Consider the following 17,789-nt stretch of genomic DNA (forward strand, 5'->3'; position numbering starts at 1 on the left):
TAACCGGGTTTTCTTGTCACGAAAGAGCTTTTTTTCCTTTCCTCGTGTGGAGTTTGGTGTGACAGAGAGACAGAGATTGGCACACAGGATGTGGACAGAGCAGTGACCAGTGGAGGCTGTTAGGTGGTCACATTACTGAAAATGTACGTGGATATCGTCCTATTTCTTCCACTTCAAAAGACATTATCATTAATATGATCATAAATATTATTATTTCATGATCTCCCCTTTTTTATTTTTTTTTTATTAGAGAGACCAGACCAAAATGGCAACACGTTAACCCCTTTTATTGGAGCGGTCAAACTATTTGGAGGTCTGATCTTGTTGGAAAGTATTCGTTATGATGTTTGTCATCTGAAGTAAGCACGTTTGTTGACATGGTTTAATGAAATTCATACACATAATCAGTAGACATTTATTAGGATAACAACACGAATCGTTATACATTTGTTTCGCCTTTATTTGAAAATATAACATTATAATTTAATGTCACAGTAATAAATATGTGTTTTTTTTTTTTTTATAGCTTCAGTGAAAATCTAGTGACCAAATGGGTATCTCCATACATTTATAACTATTTTTTTTAAATAAAAAAATAACTGGTGTTGCTGCAGCTTCTGCCTTCAGTCTGCTTCCTGATGTCAGTTTTCATAAAATACTTTGCTTAAACACTTATTTTCAGTCTTCATCTCCCAAACACATGATTTCAGTGCATATTAACAGGACTCGCCGTTATGTAGATGTGACCAGATTTGTTGTTTGTACTTATGAAGCCAATAAGTTATTTTACTTAAAAATGGCACTAATGAGTTCAAGCTTCACAGGTAGTAAAATATAATATTAAAAACTGCATAGAAAAAAAAAAAAATCGAATCTCAAATACAAAAAAAAGGGGGTTTCATGATACATATAACTATTTTGTGTTGCTCAGATCTGAACTACTTCTAAGAACAGGAGAAGAATCAGCACCACGGACAGCGCCTCTCTCTCAATTCAATTCTCTCTCTCTCTGTACTCCCCGCCACCCCCTCCCTTCTCTCTCTAACACACACACACACACACACACACACACACACACACACACACTCACGCTCTAACACACTCTCTCTCTCTCTCTCTCTCTCTCTCTCTCTCTCTGTCTCTTCCGGGCGCACACTCGGCAGCTGGCTGCTGTACAGCTCCTCCCTCCTGTGTGGTGGCTTTCCCGACCAAAGATCCTTGGACGTGAACAGTTTAGCTGAAGAGCACTTTTCTCTCCCCCCCCTCCAAAAAAAAAAAAATACCCCCAACAACAACCAGACGGACAATCGAGGCGTCAGTTGTTCTTTATCGACCTGAAAGAAGGGAGTTAAGGTGTCGGATAAGGTCTCCAGCCGTCCTTCACCTTCCCCCCCCCCCAAAAAAAAAAAATCTCTGTCAGCGATGGAGACTTGGGCTGGCTTCTGCCCAGGCTCGCACTTGTCTCTGGGTATCTGGGTGATGATCGCCGCTCATACCCTGCAAAACACCAGGGCGGAGATAACTTGCGCGTCTTGCCCGTCGCCTGTTCAACTTCACCTGGAGGAATTACAGCTGGAGGTACGCACGGAGGAGCCGAGCACCCTGAAAAACATCCGAGTGGAGTTTCGGGAACTCGGGGTTACCGAGCAGGACGCTGGAACGGACGGCGACCGCGAGGCAGGCGTTTATGCCGAGGATGCCCGCCGAGATGTCAGCTTGGATGGAGTTAGCGCACTGGAGGATACACCCGGGTCCAGTGGAGAAAGTCGCCGCGGCAGAGATGAAGCAGAGGTGGTTGAGGATGCTGCTGCGCTCCGGAGAGCGAAGAGAAGCGGTCCCGAGTTCAGCGAGAGCGGCTGGAGCAGCCGAGGCGGCGTGGACGCGGGCGCTCCGGAGGATCGGGGTTCTATGCTGGACGGACACCGGCAAGGCAGGTCCGAGTTCAGGTGGAACAGGGACGAAGGGAGAGGGAATAATCGGCAGGATGAGTCTAAGCTCACCAGCAGCACTTTCGCTCTGACGGGGGACTCTGCGCATAACCACGCAGTGGTCTACTGGTCAGGACAGAACAGCAGCGTGAGTACAACCCCGCTTTATTATTCTATCTCTGAATGATCGACCTGCTGCTTTTCAGACTCCACATTTCGCACGAACTCCGTCCAGACAGTTGGATATTTCCAGCAGGCAGGTGAAGTCCTGTGCGTCACGCACAGCGCAGAGACTCTGTGCTCTGCCGTGCCGCGGAGTTGGCTTCACTGTTAACAGGTGCACTGGAAGCTACAGATGCGCACCGACGCGCACTGTCCCTTAAATGCCAGACTAGCGCAGCAGTGTGAATTGTGCTCCGCCGCGACCTTTGACTCTCTCCCAGAAATTACGCACCAAGCATCCTGTCACTTCTAACATGTCTTTGGCTTTTTGTGACATTTTCCCAAAACATCTGCAATCACCTCTCCCTGTGCGTGGCTTTAAAGTCGAGTTTAATATTTAGTTTGTCGCGATTTATAGCCGGGGGGTGGGTGGGGGCATTTATGATTTATTTGCAGCGAATCTGAGATATGCGTATGCATGATTCATTCCTCACTCCGATGCGAGGTTTTTCATCCAAATTAATTGACCGGGGAAGGAGGGAGTCATAAATTATTGTACAATCTCCAATAAACCCTTAAATTCTTTAGATTATGAATTTCTCCTCCGTATGACTCCTGCTGCTTCCTCTGAATTTTCACTTGAATATGATTTTTGGGGTTTATTGAACTGTGGTTTCTCGGAGTAGTTTATTCTTTGAAAGGTAATATCGGAGCGATGCAAATATGTCATACAGTTCTTATGTTGCAAACGAAATGATGCCATCCCTTGTTGCATTACCACACACTTTCCAAAGGGGGTGTTTGGAGGTTGAGTCTCATACCCTCATCTGCAGTATCACCAAGAATAAGATGCCTCCTTGACACAATGATGGCAAATGACATGGACACTTCATTTATCAGTTATCACGATTTCATAACATATTTCTGCCCAATGTGTGAGAGAAATTCGTTCAAAACATCTTTTGAGAGTTCTCAGATGCTCAATTGTAGGACTGAAAAATGAAACCTTAACAGCTTTTCTGGGAGTAGAGTGACAACGCGTTGTCTCTGCGTGTTGCAAAATTGTTGCGGGTCAGAGAGCAGAGCGCCCGCTGCCATAATGTGTAAAAAAAAAAAAAAAAAAAAAAGTCTTTACAGCAGCTGTAAATAGTTTTCTCAGCACCACTTACATTCTTCTCTGAAACGGCACAGAGCGCATTCAGACTTATTTTTCTGCATATGAAATGGTGGAAAGTCCTGCTCATCTTACACAAGTGGGCCCTCATAGGAGGAGAATAACGAGCCCAAATGAATCAGTCATTTTACACAACCATGTGAGCGTACGGGGAGCCCATGGGCTCTTCTTTGTGGTTTCGCAAGCCTAATTTGTTGTTGTGGCTGCTCCTCCTGCTGCTTTTTTTTTCTTTTTTCCATTTGAAAAAAAAAAAAAAAAAAAGAAGAAGAAAAATCCCACATATTCAGTCTTGTCTGAGCTGATTACGACATGGTGCATGAACTTGTTTTTTAACCCGCAGTGAAGACTGAGGCGCTCTGGAGGCCGACGTGCCCCCGTGAGCGCGCGGGCGTGTTTGTAACCATACAAGTGTGCGCGCTGGATACAGAGGGCGAGGAGGTGACTGTGCGCCGCTCCCCCCCGCCCCTCCCCTCGGCTTTAAATCTTTCATAATTATCTTAAAGACCGAGGCCGCTATTTCAAAGTCTTTTCTTCTTTCAAGGCAAAAAAAATAAATAAAAAGGGATGAAACCAGGCCCGGCCTCGAGAGCATCCTCAAGAGAGACGATCTGCTACTTAATCTTCATCGACTGTTAGTGCTTGTGTTGGTGATGAATGGAGCGGATGGAGAGGGAGATTGAGCTTTAAGTCCTCTCGCTGAACTGTTAAGTTGGAGTAAGAGGAAGTAGCTGCTAACAGGGAGAGGAACCGGTTGGATGGATGAGGTTCGTCCACCTTAACCTCGACAGTTTGTGGCCTCGCGGCTGTCCTCGCTGTGAACACAACAGCTCTGGATGTTTTTAATGTTTGCCAATCCCCCCAACCCCCCAGCAGGGATCCTGTTGGCCTCGTGTTGGAGGCCCATACATCCACAGTGTATTCCAGCTGCGGACAGATGTTGCACAGCACACTCTTGTCTTTGAACCCAGTGTTCTCTATTTGTCAGCCATTGATGCCCCACCAAATGATGATGTAACAAAAGACTAAACTACTTTTAAATGACTCTCCTGAAGAGGTGACCTCTTGTGGCCATGTGGGAGTTACTGCAACATAAATCTGAGAACTCCTCATGTGGGACTTGACACTGCTGTGGGTTCCCCGGGGAGAGGGACTGGTGTTGTCCTCTGAGGCGTGTCCGCAAGGCTAATGCACTCCGTCTGTCTCCCCCGTTACCTGTCCAACTCGCTGTCTTCGCACGCGCCGATCGAACTCTCCGCTTCTCCCTGTCTGTCGTCGTATGCGTCTTCGCGTCTCCGCCTCGGGCTCGAGCAGGTGACGTTGGGGCCTCAACCTCAGATGTTCACTGGCACCGCCGTGGCAGCCATGTTGGGACTGACTTGTCATTTATAATATTCATGAACGTGATTCCGATGAAGCTTCCCCGCAGCGACTTCTCTCTAGGAACCTTTTTTTTTTTTTTTTCCGTTTGTCTGAGGGCGTGTTACCGCTCAACCTCGGCAGTCACGAGCATAATGGCATCGCGGCTGACAGCTTGAATACAAAATGGATAGCTTTCGCGGCGCCTCTTTTTTGTGTGTGTGATCTTGAAACATTCATCTCTTCTGAGATAAACGTTCAGATCGCTCCCTCAACCTCAAAATGTAAATGAATTCCTTCTAAGAAAACCGCGACCGGAAGTATTAGCGTTTCGCGGCGGTGACTTCGCAGCTGCCACGTTTTTTTTGTTGTTGTTGTTTGTTTTTTTTACCCCCCCTTGATGTATGTTTCATGTTCTGTGGCACGCGCCGCTCTCTTTGTCGTTCTCCGTGCAGTGTGTGTTCGGGAGGGCGGCGGTGTGCGCGGGGAAATTGGCATAAGGTTGCAAGGTACGGGCTCGAGTCGAGAGGTCTTTGAAAAGTCTCGGGAACTCACGCTGAGGCGGGTCGTCCGTATCCGGCAGAGTCATCGATAGAGCTGACTGTGTGTGTTTGAAATTCCCAAATCCCTCTTAAGAGCCGGAGGAACACATGCTGACTCTCTTGAGCTTTTATTTGAAGGCAAAAATGTCACGGAGCAAACACACACACACACACACACACACACACACACACACACACACACACACACACACACACACATTTTTCTGGAACAGCCGTCGATAAATGATCCCAGTTTTGAAAGTGCCTTGACATCCTGCAGAAACGTTCACCGGGGGAGTTCTTCATCAACCTGACTGACTGCTGTTTGCATGTTTCGGTCATTATATGCAGCATCCATTGTGTAAAAAAAAAAAAAAAAAAAAAAAAGAGCCCAGAGACTCGCCAACAAGGACAGAGCCACAAGCTGTATTTCCAAGCACCGTGTCTGCAGCCAGGCGAGGTGATTTAGGATGTAGAGAGCCATTCTTGCTCCCGCTCACTTTCCTATCAACCCCTCTCACCCCTCAGCCTAAATTACGGATGCTAATATATAATAAAGTTGTTTCTCTTTCTTCCCTCTCTCTCTACCCTGGTGGCCGTCTGCTGTGGTAGGAAGAAGAGGAGGGTGGGGGGGACGGGGACTGGAATATCATAAATAATGTAGCCATTGCAGCGAGCCTTTTGCTCCCCTTATCCCTCCATCTATCCTCCTCTAATCCTCGTCTAATTAGTGTCTACAAATTTGTTTCTCACCCCGCTGCTTTCTTGGTGCTTTTTTCTTTTTTTTTTTTTTTTTTGATGTCGTGGCAGGCAGCCACGCACCATAAAACATGAATGGAGAAATCGGTCTCGACTGGCCTCCAGAGTCTGACTCTTGGCTGATGCTCACTCTTGACCCCCCTGATTCAACGCGCTGTTTAAAAGCAACTTGATGTCCTGTAATAATTCTCTCTCTGCTGTCCTCTCACCCCAACCGGTCGAGGCAGATGGCCGCCCACCACCGAGCCTGGTTCTGTCGGATGTTTCTTCCCGTTAAAAGACAGTTTTTCCTTCCCGCTGTCGGTGGTTCGTTGAGGGAATCATTGAATTGTTCGGTTCCTCTGTACGACGTTGTAAAGTTCTGTTGTAAGGATTTCGCTGTGTTAAGTGCCATTAAATAACCTGAGTTGTGATTTTGGCGCTAAAATTCCACCCGTAGGATGAGTCGCATAATGTACGCGAGGGTATGTTTCCTCTCAGAAAGCCGTAAGTGAATTTAGCTACGTGGAATAAAAAGGGAGCAGGGTTTAGCGTGGGACGGAGACCACGGCTAACGACGTCATTTGTAAATATAACCAGAGCTACTGCCATCAACATATAACTCCTAATGGCTGCACACACAAAACAAACTCCAGCTCTCTCCTTTTTACTAAAAGTTAACTAAGTCAGCACGATTTTTGCATTTTATAACGCCTGGTAAAGGTCAGCGGATGCACTTAAAATTGTCACGTCATGTTAGGAGTCTCCTTGGCGCGGAGACGCCGCCGCATTAAGGAAGCCATTCAGAAAGCCATCCAATCAGGACGCTGCAGCGCGCCGCCGCCGATCTCGCATCACATCAAGCCGCTAAAAGGCTTTGAGGCCGTGAGCATGTGCGAAGTGGAAACCCCGCCGGTTGGACGAGAGGCTTCGGAGGCTGCGTCCGCCCAAACCCTAATGGCCTCATTATGTTTCCTGTGTGATTGCCACGCTGGCCACGACGACTTCAGAGAGTTGAGTATAATCATACGCTTGGCCACTGATCCCGGTCGGCACTACAAGGGTGCTGACACTATGACGGAAGGAGTGTGAGGTAGCGAGCGGTTTGTGTGCGTTAGTGTGAGTCTGTGTTGATTAAATTGGTACACCCCACTGTCAGATCTGATTTAGTTTGATTTCTATTCTGCCAGATAGCTTTTTTTTTTTTTTTTTTTAATTTTTACCATGTCGATGGAGGAGAATGTAAACAAAGGCTACCACCATCCTCTTCCCACCGTCTTCATCCTGCTGTGCACAGCTGGAACATCTTCGGATTGACTTCAGGAATATCGAGCCCCGGAGGCACACTGCATGTTGACCTTATCCACCTTTCTTTTCTTTTTTTTCTCTCTCTTTCTACTGTCCCTGAGCCAAGTGCGATACCTTGTAATGTTGATGTCCCTTGCCATTTCCCAAACACGGGCAAGCCAGGGGAGAAGCGGCCAGGCGATGAGCACATAATAATGTCAGACCACAGCGAAGCGATAGACCGCATGCTGTGTCTACTCTGCCTTACTTGTTTTTCTTAGCTTCTCTCTTCCCCCTCCGTCCTCCTTCTGCAGACTCCGTCTCTCCCATGCATTGATATGAGTTCACCGGGTCACCGGAAAGACAACAGTGCAGACACAAAAGGAGAAGAAGAAGAAGAAGAAGAAGAAGAAGAAGATAAGCCAGAAACAGCCTCCATCGCCCTCAGTATCTCGTCTCAGAGTGAACGCTCGTCGTGCCTGGAGGAGGTTTGCCATTGATGGGGACTAATGTTGACACATCACACCCCAGGACCTGCAGTCAATTAACACATTGTCTAATTAAAGTGATCTACTGGTTTATCTATGAGAGATTGAAAGCGGCTGTAAAAACGGGTCCACGCCGCATTAACTTTGCAATCAGGTCTGCTTCTTTATCTCCATTTGGATTTTAATGATAATAACCTGCTTAAACACCCTCCCCCCCAAACCCCCAACCAACACCACCACCACCACCACCACATTACCGCAAAGATTGCGCGAGCATCTTTCACTGATGGCAGCGGGAGATGGATGCTCCTGATTTGGGGTTTCTATTTTCCTGTTAATACCCCCTCTCTTCAGGCTGTGTAAAATGCTCCGGGACGTGACTGAACTCCTGACTGTCCGCGCTATCTGCCGTGGAACTCAGCCTGAAAAGTGCCCTTTAAATAAATCATCCTTCACCCGGCTATAAGTCTTCTCCCGCCTCTAAGGTTTGCCCATATACCTCCTCTGAATGGGAGCCGCATTACATTTCTATCAAACGCAGTAATTGTCTCTTATTTACCCGGCCTCCACACCGAGCGGCTTTTAAAATTTTAATGACGCCGTAAGGGGTTTGTTTGGACTGCTCGATGGCTACGGCGCTAATATAATCCTGTCCTATAAAGGAGAGTGTGAGTGGTCATGGATATCAATGAATTATTAAACCTCGAGCTCTTTTATAGTTGTTGTTTTTTTTCTGCAAGGGAGGACCTTGCGCTGGAAGAGAAAGTGCACTGCCCTTTCATAATCCTGCAGAGAAAAGCACTCTGAACTCCGCAGACTGAGACAGGTCAAGGTAGAGCTTTCGCTATCGACCCCTGTCCATCGCCAGTAAAGAAGAGACGTTACCTCCAGCTTGTGGCATTTAATTCCCACTGATGCTGCGTGTTCTCAGTCCCGCTGTGTGAACGCTGTGGGTACGCTCCACCGGTAATCGTCGTTGCATCCCACCGGACGTAAACCTTGAGTTCATTTTGAAACAATTGCAGCAGCTTTAACCAATCGGTGTGAAAAAAAAAAAAACACTCGACTTTGGCGTCATCGAACTTCCCCGCTGACACTCGTCGCCAAAATGATCCGCCCTTCAGAGAAATGCGAGCCGTGTTCCTGGAGTATAATTACCGCAAAGACTGATGTGTGGTATTTCCATTATAAAGGTATGGAGTCGTTATATAAACTGACAGGAAACTAGAAGCCAGTTTCTGATGTAATGACAGATTCTGCGTCATTTGAAACGCCAGCTTCTTAAGCCATTAGTTGTGCTTTGACACATTTCTGTTAAAATGAAATGGAAATAAAAATGCACGTAATCCGTGGGTCTGAAAAGTCAATGCGGAAGTGCCTTAAAGTGCAATACCACTGAGGGCCACTAGGCCTAAAAAAAAAAAAAAATCCTCTCCTTCCAAAAGAATCCCAAATCAAAAATGAGCTGCTTCTCTCCTAAAATGCAAAGTCAAAAAATGTTTTCCACAAGTCATTATGGTGTCCCCTTCTGATCAGTGTTCTGGTGGTCCTTCTGAAAATATCTCTATCATTAATTAGATATTAGGCCTCAAAGAGAGCTATGTTTGGAGGCGTGTTTGGTTTGATTGACATGCTTGGAGCGCAGTTGGCTTTCTGGGTTTTGATTTTTGGCTCCGATAAAACCAAGATGGAGGCGGACGAAATGCCAGGCTGGGTGATGTCACGGTGGGTTGTTGCCAAGGCTGGACAGAACTGTGGAGTTGGGAGTGTGTTGGACTGCATTATATTGAAAGTTGTTTGTACTATTCAGCTGATCAATAATCATCTCATATCTCGACATACCCGTTGGAAGTAATTAAGTAGCATCAGAACAGCTCTTTCAGGACCAACGATGAGTTGTCAACATCAACTTTTAAAGTTTCTAACTGAAACTTTTAAAAGAATAAAAAAAAACAACATAGTCTTGGCCCTAAAATAAAAGCTGTAATAAAAGAAAAAGAAAAGGCCCCCCCAGGCTAAATGTAATACAATACAGGAGGTTTGCTGCAACAGTCTGAAGTGGTCTGCGATGACCAGCAGCAGCTTGAGGTGGTCAATGTTTGCTCACGTAACTCCAGAATCGATTTTTGCTTTTAATGGACATAATGGCACCTCTTTTCTTGTGCTTCTGTTACACTGTGTTTCATCAAGTATCATTACCACAATTGCCCGCTCACACAAAGAGGATAACTCACGAGCAATCCTTGAAGTGGTCCGAAGAATAGATAGAATAGAAGATCTGAAGGCAGCTGTTCCTATTTCTGCTGATGGAAACAGTGAGAAGTGGAAGATTTGTTTTGTCTGTTGTAAAAGTAAAAAAAAAGAAAAAAAAAGAAAAGAACCGCATTTGTTACACCGCTGTTGGCGCTGGTTGCATCACTTTCTATGCATTTTTATTTTTATTTTTTTTCTCATCGTCGTCGTGTTAGAATCGCAGAAGGAAACACCCGCCAAATGGTGTTTAATGTGTTGTTTCGGCTCATAATTGCTTTCGAGCGTCTTTGAGAGTTGGCACCTGGCGCCTACTGACAAACAAACTGTTGCCACCTGTAATCGAGTTTGTTTAGCTGATGCACAAAGGAACGAAGCTGTTGCGTTCATCTGCTGCTGCCGGCGTGGACGAGAGAGGAGGCCGCATTCGTCCGGCAATTGGCTGCAGAGATTGGAAAATGACCCGCAGCTGATAAATGTGCGAACAGGACGTGTGCACGCCACTCGTAGTCTGCACGTGTCGATATGCGTTGCCGCTAATGGACGTGAGCCGCCACTAACACAGTAAAAACAAGCTGAATTAAGAGCCGTCTTTTTTTTTTTTAATTTAACTGACAAAACAAGAATCAGAGCTGCAGCTTTAAAATGTTCAAGTCTTTATTTATTTCCCCCCGCGGGCCGTTTGTTTTTGCCGCCGCCAAATACGAATAGAAATACAACGCTGTAGCTAAAACATGCGGCAAATGGGCATAATCATATACAGCGAACCCGTAATGAAAAGAAAGCATTGATGTCTCCTTTACTTTACAGCAACTTCAGCTGCGAAATAATTTGTCTTTTTGCTCGCTCGCTGTAATAAAGTCACCCCCCCCACCCCCTGCTTCCTCAGTGTTCCTCTATTCGCGCCATCGAGGTTGTACAAGCAGTAATGTTGAGTAATGAGCAGTAACAGGCGTACAACTAAATAAATACCCTTAGTCTGACACTTTTAACGTGCTCCAGCTTGCGAGCCTCTTTTTTTTTTATTTTTTGCCTGCGTCAACAGCTCGGCGATTTTCTGCAGCGTGGCTCGTCATGCTGAGAGCAGCACATAAAAGGCAGCATGGATGCCGGCTTGTTCTCTTTTTAATGTCAAGCCTTATCACCTTTTTTTTTTTTATTATTATTATTATTATTATTTTGTAGTAGTTGTAATGAAGGGAGCCTCTTGAATATTCAGTTCTGTTGCTGTGTCATTTGCTGATAAGCACATTAGCTCGTCCTGAACCCGCCAACTCCTCCTCCTTGTACGTTTCCTTTTTTATTTTACCCCAGAAAGTAAAAGCTTTCAGACCCTCTAAATCCCAATAACTCTGGGTTGAAGGTAGCCACAGCGCTGCCCCAGTCCTGTCATACAGAGACTGATAGTGGGCCTTTACAATCAATGGTGCTCAGGATCATTCCTGGTGTGTCATGTGCCTCCAGGCTGCAGTGAAAATAAGGAAAGTAACAGTTGAGCCACTGTGAGACTCTTCCAGGTGCTGTATTTTCTTATATAAAACATTCATATATCAATATTTCTGACATCAGTAATGAATCAAATGACTATAAAGTGACGAGGAGTTCGCTCCACATCTGAAGTAGTGGCGGATTAGCCAACAGCCAACTCTCTGTCCCTTTTAGCAACGTTCAGCTCATTGTTTCGGCTCCCTGCCAACTGACTCGTACGGTATTGTGCCGTCTCGCTGCTCTCGTCATTCCCATCAACCAGAGGCTCCCAAACTTTTCAGACCACGTATCACTTCTCACTGCAGACCAAGTGTTTATCACTTATAGCAGCAACATAAGGCTCCTGTTTCGTAATTAAAGAATATATGTATTAATTAGAGCATTCACAGTAATGGCTCAAAACCAGCAGAGTGCCTAAAAAAACAGCTGTTTGTAGCTGGCATATCTCTTTGTTTCTCCTTTCCTGACTGTCTCTTCACCAGATTCGGGCCTCTCTTGCTATAATTAGCACCGCTCGCTGGCAAAACTGCCAACTCCTCGTCAACATTCGTCTGACCTGTGAACTCCGTTGTTGTCGCTTCCCTTAAACTGTTCTTCGGATCCAGTCGCTGTTTCAGAATTACACTCATTCCACTCGCTAACGTCGACGATCGAGGAGTCAGAATCCGCCCGCTTCGAGCTGACGCTAGCATTATCTACGACAAATCTTTAAAGTATTTCGGTGATTAACAACTATTTTTACATTATCGTGTCTAATATAATTAAATTAGATGGCATTTCTTTTGGCCCAACGTTAACAACCAGCTTTTTAAGAGAGTTAAAACATTTAGTGAACCTCAGACCAAGATATTTCAACCCAGTGTCACGGTAAAGTGTGATACACCCGCCCGTCCACTAGAGGGAAGCGAAACAGTGTCACGTGCTTTTGAAAACCATGTTGAAAACACGTTCCCAAAGACCGGATTTTAGCGTTATTCTTCTTCGTCAACGTCGTTTGTCACATGACCTCCGTCACATGACCTGCCTTTGCTTACGTACGTTTTCTTGTCATGTCCAGACGGTCCTAGACATGCTTCCAGTTAGTCGAAGGGCGTGTTTATTCCACGCTTTGCTGCGATACTGGCTATATGATGGTAGAGGCCAAAACTGAGCTAAAAATAGATCCTAACTCAGTTGTTAGAAAACATTATTCCCACTCAATGCTCCTGCTGTGTTTGCTGGATTGGGGTGTGACGATTAGTGTTAAAAAACTAGCTGACCCCGCGGACCCCTGTGTGTTGTTACACCCCTGTTTCTTGTTATTTTATTGTCATTGGTCGCTCGACAAATTCCAACCAACACAAACACAATGCTGAATCTGATGAGTCATTTTCTTTCCTGTTGGCATTTCTTTTTAATTTCTTTTTTTTTTACCCCCATCAGGCACAAATGGCTCCCATTGACTCACACAGCATGCAAGCGATAGTATCCGTATGGCAAAGCCCTTTTAATTATCACACATTATCCCAGAGGTGTCACAATACAAGGGCAGGAGCATTATCTCTCGGGCCTGACCTTTTCATCGGAGAGGTGAGGCTGACTCACGACTGGAAGGAACCTGTAAAATGCCACAATCGGTGAGATCCTCTTCGTTTCTCACTGGAAACAGATGAAGTGTTTATCAGCTTTCCGTATTAACAATGACCATGTTATTGTTTAAACTTCAAAAGTAAGTCAGTTACATCAAATTTGATGAATTATGAATAATGCCCCATTTTCGGCGCGTGGCCTGCCCAGACTCTGGCGGTATCAATTATCTAGAAGGGGATAGATCTCATTTCGGTCCCCATCTGATTTTAAACATGCCAGTGTGAAGACGTAATGGAATTTAAATGAGACGGCTCAGATCGAGGACGGTGATTTGTTGCACGGCAGAGCTCTTCTGCGCCAACTTTATTTAATGAATTCGGCTCAGTTGACTTGTGACTCACCTTTTCATTTGTTATTGTTTGCTCTGGAGTGTGAAGCCATTACATTCATTACACGCTATACATTCAGCCCGATTCTCAGTGGGACGATCCTCCGGACACACAGGCACGTAATTTGATATAGTAATTTAGTAATTGATCGGCTATAAACGCAAAAGAACTCGGTTGTTTTCCTCCTGGCGGCGGTTATCATTCACAGACTACATCCCACCGATAACTGCTGGCAATGCAGATAGGGAAGCAGAAGCTATGTATGATTATTAACATTCGCAGAGGTAGGGCCACACGTGAAGGCAGTGCTACATCATCAGGACCGGTGAGATGGATGGGGGGGGGGGGACTAGGCCTCGTTGGGAACCCACAGGGTCGCACACGCCTCTGAAGAAACCCAGCCCAGGTAATTATCACGCCGCGCCACTTAAATACAAATGAACATGTGTTTTTTCCACAGCGGAGAGCAGTTTAATCAAGTGTGATTGTGTGTGTGTGTGTTTTGTTTTTGTCCCCTGCCTGCTCCTTTTTTTAAAAAAAAAAAACATTTTTTTTGTAGCACTTCAGCCCACCACACTCTCCGAGACAGAGCAGAACGTCATTCCGTATGCACTGTTTTTTTATTTGTGTGTGTGTGTGTGTGTGTGTGTGTGTGTGTGTCCTCGTCAAACAAGCGTTCCTCTCAGCCCGCCGCCATGTTTCCCCCGCCGGCAGCCCGGCACGGCAGCGGCGGAAGGCCGACTTCCCGTCACTCCCGCGGTGCCACATTTGCCGCCTGCCTGCCTTCCCTGCCGGGCTGCTCCTCGGGCACTGCCTCTGTCCATCACTAGAGGGAGCGTGTCGCCTAAAGAATAATGCAGTGCAAGCTGAGCCGAAGGACATGAGGACAGAGAGTGGGGGAGGGGGAGGAGGAGGAAGGGGAGGGGGAGGGGGGGGATTAGCCTTGCGTCGGAGTTACTAACATGCGCTGCGTGTGCGTGGAGTATTTTTTGGAGTGATCCTGTCCGAGAAAACATGTCGCGCTGCTTGGCAGACGAGAAGATTCTCTGATTGTGATTGAAATGAATAGATATGGTGTTTACTCAGTCAGTCTGTGTGTCTGTCTGTCTGTCTCAGCGTGTGTGTGTGTGTGATGGGAGGAGGCAGGGAGGTGGCACCGAGAGTCAGATAGACGGATGGAAACACGACAGCCGCAGACGCACTCCGAGTGATAAAGATGCCCTCTCGGACGGCGCATGCTAAATATTACAGCGCATCTCCTGCAGCATCTCTAATCTGTTACCTCCTCAGCAGCAGCAGCAGCAGCAGATCGCCCCCCACTACCGCCCCTCCTCACTCCCCCGTGCTCGTCTCTCCCACAACTGCAGCCCGAGCCTGTTTGCTGCCCTTTCACAGCTCACTTGCCACACATGAAAATGTTTACGTGGCCCCCCCTAATTGAATTTAGAGCTACATGGTTTAGCAGATAGAGAGAAGCATTTGTAGAGCAGGCTGCTACAAGAGAGATAATCCGGCTAGTAAAGATTCTGTCGCCTCCGCAGCCTATCTCTGCCTTTTAAGGAGCTTTGGTTTTAGCCATCGCTGGGAGTCGGAGAGAGTTCGGTCGGAAGCCAAATCCGTCGCAGCGAAGGCACGCGATTTCACCGCCTCCGAGAGAGGTGTGTCAGCTGACCTTTAGAATCGCTGCGCTGCTGCTGCTGATAAAAGCGTACGTCGGTCTCCCAGCGGCCAGCACATAGAAAACTTCTCAGATCGCCGCCATCAGGCCCAGAATTTGCAGTTTTACATAAGAAAGGTGATGGGCAGGAATGTTTTTGAGCATGTTCATGTCTCTCAGAGGATGAACCCTGCCACTTATGACTCATAAGAGTACACACCGATAGTTCCTGCAAATCCAGGAGACCACATAGACTGTGGAGCTGTTTGTGCCAGCAAATGTCTGATAAATAAAGCGTTAACATCTCCCAGTGAATTTTAATGAATAGTCAGTTAATCGGTTTATTTTTTGTTATTTTTTTAAGATCATTTAACTGTTGGAGTCATTGATGATGTAAAAATGCCAGAAACAGGCTCATTTACACAGTTTAAAAACTCTGCAGACTCTCGGACCGGTTGATCTGAGGTCACTGGGTTTCAGGAAGATGGGATTTTATTTTATTTTATTTTTTTCAGTTTTCTCACCTTTTTTTTTTTTCAGATTAAGTCCTTAATTGTGAAAATGAGGTCTATCAGAGCACGACAAATAAAGATTTCTTTAGTTTTGTATTCAGTCACCGAATGACTCAATGGGCAGTGGGGTGCGGTCACCATCGGAGTGATGGACACCGAGGGCATTAAAGCGCTGATAGGAGGGGAAGAGAGGTAACGGGTCGAACCAATCAATGACAGGGAGGGGAGTTATGATGCAACAGTTTAATCAACGACGCTGCGCGAAAATTTAAATCTTAATTAAAAATCTTTCCTCTCATTCCACTCGGTAATAGAAGAACTGCAGTTAACAATGCAATTTTATTATTTCCAGCGATTTTTATATCGACAGTCTAAAGTTACGCCAATGCGGATGTGCAAATACGCATTTGAGTCACATGAGTTGGTTTCCCACCAGACATTTTGTGGCCACGCACGCACAGGCCTATGTATGCAGTACATGCACACAGCCATACATGCAAATATCAAACACTCAAATCCATATAAAAAAACTAAAAAAAAAATCCACTCATAGTTGATATTTTCTTATTGGCTGGATGTCAAAGAGCCTTGATCCATAACAGGCTGTATGTTCCCGCCGCCTGGGTCTGCGGCATGATGGCGGGAGGATGGTGGAGGGTTGGAAGGGTCGGGGTGGGGTGGGGCTGGGGGACTGGAGGGGCATGATTCCATTTGAAAGAATCTGAATACGCGGAGAGTCTGGGGAGCATAATTTTTTGCTCTGCTGCGTCGAGTCATCACGGCGTGGGGTAATTCAGGCGAGTGGAAAGCGCTCTATCGGGAGGCAGACAAAGAGCGTGCCAACATGCCAGGCTCCCACTCAAACCTTAGATGCAACACGGAGACGAGATTATAGATAATTACAGCTGGGGTGAGGCGGGGAGGATGAGGGGAGGAGGGGGAGGGGAGGGGAAGGGAAGGGAGGGGGTTAACTGGAGGCACTCTGAGTCAAGTGTGCACAGGGGATGTAGGGACGTACAATACCTGTTGTTATGTGCAGTATATTGATTCTGTAATCGACTTCTATCTCGTGTATATATATATATATACGTATATATATATATATATATATATATATATAGATATGTGTGTGTGCACATGTATGGTCGCTGTAGATGGCGTGCTCACAACTTTCCTGCGTTATAGAGTGACGAGGCGCAGTGTGGGCGGATTCACAATTCGGACCGTATCTGCTCAGCGGGGCGGTGATGTGCCTGGTGGTGGTGGTGGTGGTGTGTGTGTGGGGGGGGGTCAGGACTACCAAAATCTACCGAAAGAACCCTGCTCCACATTTCTCTGCACTGTAGTAAATAAAAATAAAACGTCTCCCAGTTGCCGTTAAAAGCTCGGAGCGACTGCAAACAGTAGAGTGCCAACTTGACACTGACGCTGTCGCCGCAGCGGCCGGGTGTGAATAATCAGCGTGAAGACGTTCGCGCCGTTCAGGCCAGTGAGCAGCAGACCGAGCTTGGCAGCGCTGGTGACCGAGCAGGGACCTCTGGGAAATGTGTTTATTGAAAGAGGGAGGACTCGGGTCGGGGAGCGGGGTGGGTGGGTGGGTGGTGGGGGGGGGGGTTCCACCTCTGAAGGGGGGAGGTTTTACTTCCCGAACCAACAACAAAATACACACATCTTGCATGTTCACACTTTATCTCCTCCTTTCCTTTTAGTTTTAAAGTGAGATTCTTGTACTTTATTGAGTGTTTTTCTACGTTTAGGCTACTTAATACTCCGCTGTGTTTCATTGGGAAATAATACACATTTATTTGACAGATGTGGTTAAGTTTCAGGTCTGCTGGCTCCTCCCCCATCTCGTCCAAATATGGTCACTTCCTGCTCCAAACCGCTCCGAACTAGCAAGATGGCAAATCTGAACCAAACTTTCAAACTTCAAAAAGGGTTCATTACGCTGCGGGTGACGTCACTGTTGGTTGCTGTTTGGTACCAATACAACACCTGGTTCACATTGACACCAAATGCAGTATTGAAACCTTTTTTTGAGATACCAGAGGCATCAAATGTTAAATGCCTGTAATGGCAGCCAGGCAAGAACTTTGATAAAAAAAACAGAAACTATTTGAACAGTCAAACGTTTGATAATTTCGCCTCACACTGCACGCTGACTTTACTCTTTGCTACAGGCACTTTACAGTTGGTCCCCAAAAGCACAGAGGTTTGATAATCCGTCAAATTTTGATACTCACCATGAC

General features: G+C 46.2%; 1 protein-coding gene across 1 annotated transcript in view; it reads left to right on the plus strand.

The window, feature by feature from the left end:
- Positions 1 to 1,162: 1,162 nt before the first annotated feature.
- The window catches only part of LOC138208248 (VPS10 domain-containing receptor SorCS3-like), a 198,875-nt gene continuing 182,248 nt past the window's right edge, over positions 1,163 to 17,789 (plus strand). Inside the window, 1 exon segment of the mRNA XM_069166008.1 lies at positions 1,163 to 2,076. Coding sequence (XP_069022109.1) covers positions 1,423 to 2,076 — 654 coding nt within the window. The 5' untranslated portion in view covers positions 1,163 to 1,422.

This window comes from Embiotoca jacksoni, unplaced genomic scaffold (genome assembly GCF_022577435.1).
Source record: "Embiotoca jacksoni isolate LCO1_2020_lvr unplaced genomic scaffold, fEmbJac1.0.p SCAF_36, whole genome shotgun sequence".
NCBI classification, from domain to species: domain Eukaryota; kingdom Metazoa; phylum Chordata; class Actinopteri; family Embiotocidae; genus Embiotoca; species Embiotoca jacksoni.